This window comes from Charadrius vociferus, unplaced genomic scaffold, assembly GCF_000708025.1.
Source record: "Charadrius vociferus isolate BGI_N301 unplaced genomic scaffold, ASM70802v2 scaffold1339, whole genome shotgun sequence".
NCBI classification, from domain to species: domain Eukaryota; kingdom Metazoa; phylum Chordata; class Aves; order Charadriiformes; family Charadriidae; genus Charadrius; species Charadrius vociferus.
Window position 1 is genome coordinate 232131 of NW_009650216.1, and position 10744 is coordinate 242874.

At 44.2% G+C, this 10744-nt stretch overlaps 1 protein-coding gene across 1 annotated transcript in view; it reads left to right on the forward strand.

Moving 5' to 3' along the window:
* GFPT1 (glutamine--fructose-6-phosphate transaminase 1) overlaps positions 1–6645 on the forward strand; it is a 26875-nt gene extending 20230 nt beyond the window's left edge. Inside the window, exons 15-20 of the mRNA XM_009892973.1 lie at positions 1723–1880; positions 3797–3911; positions 4223–4350; positions 5076–5243; positions 5569–5730; positions 6354–6645. Coding sequence (XP_009891275.1) covers positions 1723–1880; positions 3797–3911; positions 4223–4350; positions 5076–5243; positions 5569–5730; positions 6354–6398 — 776 coding nt within the window. The 3' untranslated portion in view covers positions 6399–6645. The remainder of the gene's footprint in view (positions 1–1722; positions 1881–3796; positions 3912–4222; positions 4351–5075; positions 5244–5568; positions 5731–6353) is intronic.
* Positions 6646–10744: the final 4099 nt, after the last annotated feature.

A 10744-nucleotide genomic window follows, 5' to 3' on the forward strand; every position in this document is an offset into this window, starting at 1 on the left:
AGCGGTTCTGCTCCCGTCCATCTGTGTGCTGGTGCAGGATTTTGTTTAGCCGAGTCTTACATATGGTAACAGCAGTTTTGTTTCATTTCTCTGTGAGAAAATATTCTGTCAATCAACAGACAGAAAAAACGCTGCTGAGCTCTGGGTAAAGGCAGCTCGATAGTTTCTTTTGAGTAGTTTTAGTTCTCTAAGTTAAAGCACTACCAAACACTGAGCTGTATGGTGGATCAGATCCATAAAAGAAATGAAACTACGACACACAACTATAAAAAAATACAACCACCTTGGAATGTGAGATAAAAGACACAAACATAATAAAAAAAGTTACATATATTGCATTCAAAATGTTTTCAAGCATAACTGCAACACAAAACTACAAGATTTTTCTTCCTCTTAGTTGCATTTACCATTGTAGATTTTCATAACTGGACTCATTTCAGTATCAAAGCTGAAGACATTACTTTTTCCCCATAGGTTAAACTACTGTTTTGGTTGGGATTTTTTCTTCTCGGTATCAAGTAATTCAGAATATCCTCTCTCTGTAGGGGGCTCACGTAAATCTTTGAGTTTTCCCTGGATTTTTGGAGCACATGTGCAGATGTTGCTTCTTCCCCTTAGAAAAGGTACTACTGCACACGGCTGCGGGCACACACGGGGGTGCATCTTTCCCCTGGAGTGTTGGATGTGTAAAAAAGGTTTTCCGGGAACCTGAGCTTGGTCATTGGGCAATACAAACCCAAAGTAAATATTGAGCTCAAATAACCCCAGTTCCCCCCACCCGTGAATCTGGTTTTCTAGCCTCAGATTCCCACCCTACACCACCCGCTTGAAGCAGTGCAGTGTGCAGAGCAGCTTTTATGCACTGGTGTGCTGCAGAAGCGTGCCCTGCGGATCTTGGGGGTTTGTTCTCTGTGTCCCCTTATGTGTGCAGGAGTACTCAAAAGAGGTGTGTCCTTTTTGGACAAAAGCAAACTGGGAACACCAGAGGGAAGACACCGTAGCTTCTATTTCTAGTCCCATCTCTGGGATCATCAGTGCAACGTTCCCCCCCATCATGTTTATATAAACCAACTTTTTCTGCTTCCTTTATATCTAGAGGGTTTGAGTCAACACATTAAGTGAAGTCTGATCTAAGCCGACCTAAGTTGGCATAGTGCAAACAGTTTTGAACAGGAATTATTAGTTTTAGACATAACCTCTTTGGTAGCAGATTTTGCCATCGCTGGTGGTGTTGGTAAGCACCATCCGCAACCAGTTCCCTGCGCTGTGGTGGCAGTAAGACAGTGGCAGGACTCAGAAGGTGAGCTGAAACTTAATGCCGTTGCGTCCATTGTACACTTCAGCTGCCCCCGACACGTCTTTTCCCCCCACCCCACCCTGCCCTGCCACAGGTGATTTTTTTATTTACCAGGAAAAGGAAGAAAGTTGTTTCTGTTACAGCAGATACACTTGAACTGCCCCTTTTTTTTTTTTTAACCATAGCAGAATACTGATTTTCCTTACACCAAATATTATTGTTAGGTTTTGTGTTTTCTACGTTTCACTGTCTTCCTTTTAGGGTTAAAACACAGTATCCCGGGGCTGAAATAACTACTAAATCCTTTGACTTGCAGGCAAATACAAACCTCTAAGATTGTCTTTTGGAAATGACTGCAATTTTCCATCTGCAGTGGCAGCAGTGACCAACTCTGAACTGCAGCGTGTCAATGACTGTCTTTCCAGGTGAGACAGCAGATACACTGATGGGCCTGCGGTACTGCAAGGAGAGAGGAGCCCTGACCGTAGGAATAACGAACACAGTCGGCAGCTCTATATCACGAGAGACAGACTGTGGAGTCCATATCAATGCAGGACCAGAGATCGGGGTTGCCAGTACCAAGGCAAGTCACAAGTTTATAGACCTCACTGATGATTATTGTTAATGTTACTGAAACTCCTCCTGAGGGTGTCGGCTATAGCGTGGGGCCTCTGTTAAATGCTTTCTGTTCCCTTTCATCGGCAGCCACTGATGATTGTGGAGTTACTGGCCATGTGCCCAGCAACACTCTTCATTTTCTTTTTCTTCTGTCTTGCAAAGGGCTTTTTTGCTTTTCTTTTTTTCTTTTTAAAAACAAAATATTGTAAGGAAGCAATATTAAACATTGCAAACAAAGGGGTCTCAGAGAGAAGAATTCCCTAAGAGACAAGAATTCTCTGCTCTTTGCCATCGTTTGTCTTGAGGTGCAAACTCACTTTAAACTAAGGTCTAAAGATGAAAAAGGAAATTCAAAGACAAGATTATGGAAACTTTGACTGCATTAACTGCCCTAATGGCACTGCTTTACTAAAGAAAGTGATGTTAAAACTACTTTCGGTAAATGGGGGAATGGTCTTTTACAGAAAACGAGTACTAATGTCCACCTAACATAGTTTGGTGGTTGATGCATCTGGCTACGTGTGATACAGTATGAAATAACTTGCTTTGCTGCGTTTCATTTTGATGAAGTGCTTCTTCATGGTGAAATCTGCTTTGATTTAGTTATATTTAGAGGCGAGATGATGTCAATCTGTTACATAAATTCAGCCAAAAACCACATTTGAGTTTAATAGTTCATTGGGGAATTTGATCATGGAAAATTCATGAGTCTCTTACAAGAAACTCTTGAACGAGTTGTTTGTCCCTGGGTTGTTTTCACACAGCCAACCTTACAGTTTGGAGATAACTGAAAATGGCATTTTCTCTCTGGTAATGTGGGGAGTTACCAAAGTTGTGCGTATGTGAAATATGAACTTGAAAAGATTCTGCCCTGAGATCGTCCAGAACTTCGTTTTGAGAACATGATATAAACACCCTGAGCGTTGTCAGCATGACCGCTTAGTGCTATTTACTTCTGTAACCTTCAGCTGCACCAAAACAAAGTAGATCCCATTCCATATCAAGCTCTGCTCATCAGCATCACTGAAGCTTTTCTAGATTCTTTCAGAGCTATTTAAACTTTCTCCAATATAGCAACATGAAAGCTTGTTTGATCATTGTTTAGGAAGGGACAGAAATACTATGAACCTTAATCTTCTTTCGAAGCAACTCCCATCCCAGGCTGGCGCCACAGACCATTTCATAACATTTGACTCACCGACTTCAGAGGCGGACTTTGCAGGAGCTGTTTCGTACTGTGCCTGAAATGTTTTTGCAAATAGAACTGCCTTAACCTGAGCACTATTTTCACTTGCCGGTGCAGATGATTTTTCCCCAAAGTCAGTGACACCACTCACTACAGTCTTTTAGACAAATACGGAGCCTCACCAAGGTGAAGAGTTCAGAATCTGCTCTTAAAGAAGTAGGGTGGGAAATCACTTACCTTTGTAGCTGCCTTCGTGTTCCCTGAATGCGGTCCAAAAGAATGTCAGGAGCTGTCCTGTTGCGATGGCAGATGGTGGTGGTGGGCTTCCCCTGTACATCCCCAGTCAGTGGGTCTGCCCATCTTCAGTGTTTTCAGCATTTACTTGCAGTAAAGAAGGACACGGGTACGGTCACAAAACAGGATTTAATAGTCACCAGGGAATCTTAGAAAAATTCCATTTTGCTTGTTGTGTGTCAGTCTGTAGGAGTATAAGGAGATGGTGCTGTTGCACACCTCCATTTGAGATTTGCCCTGGGAATTTCACGTTCATCTTTGCTACTTAATTGCAATGAAAGCTGCCATTCGGTACCACGTTAAGCATAAAGCCACCAGCCAGTGGTTTCACGTAGCAGGAGACAACTATCTGGTTACTGTCGTAATGACGTGATTTCTGTCTCTCTCCCCTCACTGACCAGGCCTACACCAGCCAGTTTGTCTCGTTGGTGATGTTTGCCCTGATGATGTGCGATGACAGAATTTCCATGCAGGAAAGGCGCAAGGAGATCATGCGTGGTCTGAAGGGGCTGCCAGGTAGGAAACTGCTGCATTTATTGCGTCTCACCAGGTGAAATTCAATAGCACAGATGAGCTTCAGCAGTGCCTGAACTTTGCTTTGGAAGACCGAGGGGATCCGATATGTGCAATGTGGCTATTAGCAATAATTTTTCCAACCGTGTTCTCTCCTAGTGCCTTCAGACCACTCAGTTGGACTAATAAAAAATAGAGTCCAATTTTTATGCAGGTCACTGCTATCTGTGTATCTGAAGTATAAACAGGATGTATAGTTTGAGAGGCGCAGGCATATAAGCACACACAACTGGAATTCTTCTCTTTCCTTCTAGACTTAATTAAAGAAGTGCTGAGTATGGATGATGAGATCCAGAAGCTCGCCACAGAGCTGTACCATCAGAAGTCCGTTCTCATCATGGGACGTGGCTACCATTATGCTACATGTCTTGAGGGAGCTTTGGTAAGAGATTTCTTTGTTTAAAGCCGGTTGTTAGCTATGGACTTCAGAGTTCAGCACAGGAAATGACACGTTGGCTACAGGTTGTTTTAAAAGCAGCTCCAACTGTGGGGGGTTGGCTGACTTATGGGGTCGAATAGCTAAAACTCACCGTACCACTGCTGAGACACCCAAGTGACAAACCAGCCGCAGACTGCAGGGGGTTGAAAGGGTGTATTTTCCCCATTCACACTGGGAATGCTTCACTGTACAGACTGGGCACCCTAATAAAAGCAGTTCTTTGAACTATGGGGGTGGCACTTCCAGGAACGCTCAGCATCTAAATTGAGCGTGGACTTTCTAAAACCCATGTATTGCAGTTTTTACCTTTGAGGAGTTTCGTGCTGTTGTAAGTGCTGTCACCCACTGACGTGCAAATGCTTTCTCTTTGCGTTTGCCTGCCCAGCTCCAGGCTGTGACGAGAGCTATGTTGGGTGATGGCAGATCGTAAGGCCTGTGGTGGCTTTGGTGTTAGAGCGGTAAGTGTTGATGGCCTGCAAGCAGCTCAGCCCAGATGCACGACTTTGATCTAGGTTTTCAGGCTGGCTTGTCTACGTACTGGATCTGAGGAGAGCCAGAACCCATTTTTACAAAGTCACAAAGAAAGTGGAAGAAGCCACAGAGATGGTTAAAAAAAAAATTACAACTTTGCCCGGAGCTTTATGATTTTTTTTTTTTTTCCCATCTAGAAAATTAAAGAAATTACCTACATGCACTCCGAAGGGATATTGGCAGGTGAGCTGAAGCACGGCCCTCTCGCGCTGGTGGACAAACTCATGCCTGTTATCATGATCATCATGAGAGACCACACATATGCCAAGTGCCAGAATGCTCTCCAGCAGGTCATTGCGCGGCAGGTAAGTACCTGGAAAAGATTACAGTGCATCAGAAACGTTGCTTTTAATATAAAGGGCACCCAAACACCAAACGCTAAACCCAAGCTTTTAGTTCGCTGCCTAAAATGTGAATTCAGTAGATATTCTGCGTGTTTCAAGTGCAATTTTGGCAGCGGGTTGCAGAAGCCTTGTGTGGTTTGTTTAAAATATCCTACAGGGATGCCCACGGGATGCTAAGCAGTTTTGTTCTAAATTAAGTAAAAAGTTCCTGCCACTGGCGCTCTGAACACAAGTGAGAAGAGAACCTTCCAGACCTGTTTTTCTTCAACATTTCTCTTTGTTGCAGGGGCGACCCGTTGTGATTTGTGATAAGGAAGACATCGAGACAATTAAGAACAATAAGAGAACAATCAAAGTTCCCCATTCGGTGGACTGTCTGCAGGGGATCCTGAGCGTCATTCCCCTTCAGCTTCTGGCGTTCCACCTTGCAGTTCTCAGAGGATACGATGTGAGTAGAGTGTTCCTTTCTGCACTCGTGTTTGCTGTCTGCACATCTGGAAAAGATGCCTTGGGTGATGTTGGAGGTTGGTGGGGGTTGTCTGTATAACTGCTTGCGCTACTTTGACGACCAGGGTAAATGGTAGAGCTGGCAATTACAGAAGCTTCTTGTGAACCAAACTTGAAGACAGTTTAGTACACTCGGCCGTCTCGTGCAGTTTGAGTTTGGACACGTGTCTGTTTTCTGGTAGAAGGGTAGAGTTTGTGGAGGGCAGGTAGGAAGCAGTAAAGGAAGGCAACAACCCACAGGAGGATGGTCGACAGAGTCTGTCTGTGTTTGGTGTTTGATCTTAATACAGACACTGCCTCCGCCTTTTATCACAGTGACCTTTTATCATTCGAGCGCTGTAACAACGTACACTAAAGGGACTGACTGACTCCTTAGTTCTTGTCAGAGGAGTCGTAACAATGGAGGTTTATGGACTTTTTCTCCACTGATCCTAAATTAACACAAAAATACGTTCAGTCGTTTTCAATTTAAACGCAGAACAAATGCTCCACACATTACAAAGTTATACACAAAGAAAGTGTGTAAATACTCACAAGCGTGTTCTTTCTCCTCCCTCTCTGCAGGTTGATTTTCCAAGAAATCTGGCCAAGGCCGTAACTGTAGAGTGAAAGATCATCTGAATCATAGGGGCAAAGGGGAATTAAATGAAAGACTTTTTTTGGTACCAAAATAACTTGATTTTAAAGTCCCCTAGGTAAATCTTATTTTGGTAAATCATTGTTTGTGTATAAGATCACCGTAATTCCATTACATTAGTGATTGTCAAATTGATTCCACGTGCTATGTCAATAGCTTTGGGGTTTTTTGAACAACGGACTTCCATGAAAGATATTAAATGGTTTTCTTTAAAGATTACTGAGTCCTCTAGGTAAGGGGCCCTCCACTTTACTTTAAGATAATGTCATTGTTTCTTATCCAGTGTGGCTCATTCCAATTGTTGATGAGAAACCATTGAATGAATTACCTGTCATGCTCTCAGGCAGCGAAGCAGGATACCAGAATATACAACTGGAACGAGAGCTGTTACTGGCCATGCTTGTGCAGATATTTTAACAGTGAATGAAACTGTAAACAAGCATTTGGGGTCAATTGCTGCCTCATGTACAAAAGGGAATTCAACTGACCTGTCACAACCTCCTAAATTTTAGGCACGTGGTAAATGTGCTAAGAAAATAATGTCGCTTCGGAAGGATTTTATTTATGCCAAATACCTAGCAAGGGACAATCTCGCAGACTCGGTGGGCCGCAAGGCGCTGTGTCACACCGGCGTGTGCCTGTAGTTGTGGCTGTGAAGACAGTGGAACTCAACGCCTCCGAGTGTCAGTGGAAGCAGTGCCTGACTCGGGACGGATGCTTACCAAAGCGGGGGAAGAGAGAGGAACGCCAACAGTGCTCAGTTTGTGCTGGTGTTTTGTCGTTGCTGTTGTGGAGTTTTTAAACAAGTAGAAGTCTTCCTGTGTTGAGGATTTTTCCCCTTGAACTGAGCACTGTGGCACTCTACACACATCCGAAGGAACCAGCTCTGTGCTGCTGCAGGTCACTTACTAGTCTGAATGCGTAGACGAAAGTTTCTACCTTTAATCTCTCCGGCAGAGAGACAGCACTAAAGGTCTCTCTCAGATGCGTACTACGTTCGCCAAAGTCCCTTAATGAAAGCATTGTTTAGGAGCAGTTTGTATGTGACTTGTGTCAAATTCAGCTGGTTTAAAATTGGAGGGGATACAAAAGGCTCAATAGACACGACAGAAATAGATACCTTGGTAATAGTTTTCTAACAAGCTTGCAGAGAATCAGAAATTACACAGAAAAGATGCCTTTGAGACTTAACACTGACTTTTTCGAAGACATTAAAGGGCAGTTAGCTATGTATTTCCTAATGCAAAAAGGTGAATTTCCTACCAGCCTGATGGGTTTTGAATTCGCTTTGCATACACACCATAAAAAGCAAAACACGCGACAAGGCGTAAAGCAATGCTTGCCAAGCGCTGGTGAATATTCCAGGCCACTTACTGCCCCCAAAGAAAGGCTTTACCAAATGCAGTGCCCGGGGGCTGCCCCCTACCCTTGAAAACCTGGCTCTCCTTGCGCAGGACGACTGTGGCTAAGCGGCAGCAATCCAGGCTGACTCGGACAGTGGAAGACGACTGTTCTGACCGAGGTGTTTCCAAAGACTGTGTTTGCAGTAATTTTACTTTATATAAAACCGCAGTAACTATTTAACTTCAGTTCCGTATCAGCTCAAGGCTTAGTTTTATTATGAGAATGAAATGCTGCGAGACTGGAAACAGCTTCTTGAAACCAATATCTGTATGTTTATTAATACATTGTATTCGGAGTATTAATTTATGAACGCATTGTGCTGCCAGTGTCTGGTTAAGAACAAAGCAGTAAGTACTGCATTTTACTTATACGGCATTTGCTGACGAGGCGCTGACTTGTAACAGTTACACGCCTCTGACCGGTAGACTTCCCTGCTTCATTTGAAGACGATACGTGTCCTTAAGAAAAAAACAACGCACATTCAATGCTAAAAAGTTGAAGACAGTTCCTCTCCCTCCTCTTCCCACTCAGCTCACTTAAGAGGAGAGGAACTGTGCAGCCCTTTCACGTGGGGGCTGGAGTCAAGGCAGGCACCCCCCTGCACCCCCCAACACAAGGACTGGCAGTATCCCCTCCTATGTTCCCGTTAGCATGGGATCTAAGGTGTAAAAACCCTCCAAGAGAATGATTATAACACCTTTTTCTCCTCTTCCACTTGAAGGGCAGCAAGCATTGCTTTCACCCAGCCTTGTACAGATGATTGTCTGCTACCTTCCCGAGTTTGCTAGGAGCAAACGGGATGTAGACATCCCCGTTCCAAGTTGCTGTTCAGTAGAAGTTCGATAACGCAGGCTGTTAAATATTTATGAAAGTTGTATACAAAGAGGACCAAAGAACAGGAGTCTAAGTCAGAAGTGCAAGTCTGACACTCTCGTGTCGGGTGTAACTGTACAGATGTTGCTGAGCTATTTGGTTTTATGCTGTGACAGACAAATCCTTATTCTTTGTAATTTAAGGCATTAAAACTCATGACAGATTGTTCCTTTGTCAGAAGTAAAGGTAGTAGTCAGCCCCTGCGTTCCGCAAGTCGCCAGCAAACTGCCTGAAGTGTGTAACACTCTGCCTGCCAAAACAGAGGTTTAGTCGCTACTTGTAACTGGGCTGTCGGATGTTGTAATGCTTAATGTCAAAGAATGCTGTGGAGCACACTTGCTATGAAGAATTTCTCTGATGAGCATGGTAGGGAATCCGTTATGCATCTCATTGTTGTTAATTGCCATGCCTGTGTGAAGTGAGAATGTATAAAGGACTCTTCTTCGCTTTCCTTACCTCATTTTGTCTCGATGTGTTGCAGTTTGATGAAGAGATGATGTTTCTCTTTTCCTTAGAAAACTTGTAGAATGTCTCGTGATATTTATTAACAGCCAGTCAGTCTTCTGCTCTCCAAAATGAATGTTTTGCTTACTGAGCCAGTAAAATTCCCTCCTTCCTAATTGAGGTGTTTAAAATTTCAGTAGCCCCGTCACTAAAATTGAGCCACAGGTAAATACAGATGAAGGCCTTTGCCGTTTGGAACAGCCGCTGCCTCTCACTGCGTCCTTTTGTCAGAATTTATTTTGATTTCACTGTTTTCCTCATCTGTGTCTACAGAGGCTTAATGGGAAGGACACGCCCGTAGGTCTTCGGGTTTTTTAATTACCAAAGACCAGAGAACTTCAGGCTCAGCACACGGTATTTCTGCCTAACAGGTCTCAGACAAAGTCCGCTCCGCTGGTGAGGTTATTTGACACACAAGAGAAAATCAAGTTGCATATGGAATCTACTTCTGTCAGAAAGGGTTTCCCTCCGGGCTCTGCTGAAGAACGGCTGCAGACAGTTCTGTCCCGAATTTGTCAGCTGAGCGAGCACTGTCTGCACACGTGTTCTTGTAACACACCCAAACCGGCATCGGGGTAGCCGTGTCCTCGTAAGGTGCAACAACGACACGGCCAATGCCATCTCCTGTTTAGCGTGGTCTTAAGACTGGGAGGTCATTACGTACCACTAACACGGGAACACCCCTCGAGCCAGACGGGTGCCCGTCTCCGTGAAGGCTCAGCCCCTCTGTGCTGAAGGGGCCGGAGGGTTCACACAGACCGTTTCCGAGTCTGGTGGGAGGGAGCTCGTGGCTACGACACGCCGCGTAATCCCGCTCAGTTAGGAGTTTTAAGACGAGCCTGACACACTGGGTTTGGTTAAGCTGCAGATTGAGATGTCTAAAGGCATAAGGAAGACCAACACGTTAGTGCAAAATTTGGCTGTTCTCCTCTCTAGCTGTCACTAGCTGTCCTTGACGCCACGAGTAGGTGCCTGGCAGCAGCGTGTCCGATGGAGGGAGGGACTGAAATGTGGCGCTTGAAGTAGCCCGTCAGTGTTTAGCTGTGGCTAATTTTAGATTCCACCTGAATGTACCAAACTCGCCTCAAAGCACGGAGTCCCTCCGCTACATCAGAAACAGGAAGAAAAAACAAAGAAGTATTTGGTTTGGATGAAAGGAAAGAAAACTATTTGCCTTCAATTCCGTTTATGTAAATAGACCTTTGAAGTGGCAAATACCACCATTTCTTCCCTTCCAGATCCGTTTGCCTCTGCCTGTACATACCCAGCTGGCTTGGTTTGTGGGGACCAGTCTGTATCTCGTTTCCTGGTGTGTGCTGTACGCAGAAGATGTCTTTCTTTTGTCTGTAGTGTTTTACAATTTGGGTTTTGTCTTTTTGCTTACTTTTTTGTATCTCACCCTTTGAATAAAATCAAGTGCCCTACATTAAACAAACAGAATGACTGGTCTTTAGTTAACTCCATGTAAGAATAGTAACCCCTGTGAAAGTTAAGGGCAGTATGTACAAAGCAGAAGAACACCAGGCTTAACTCGCCT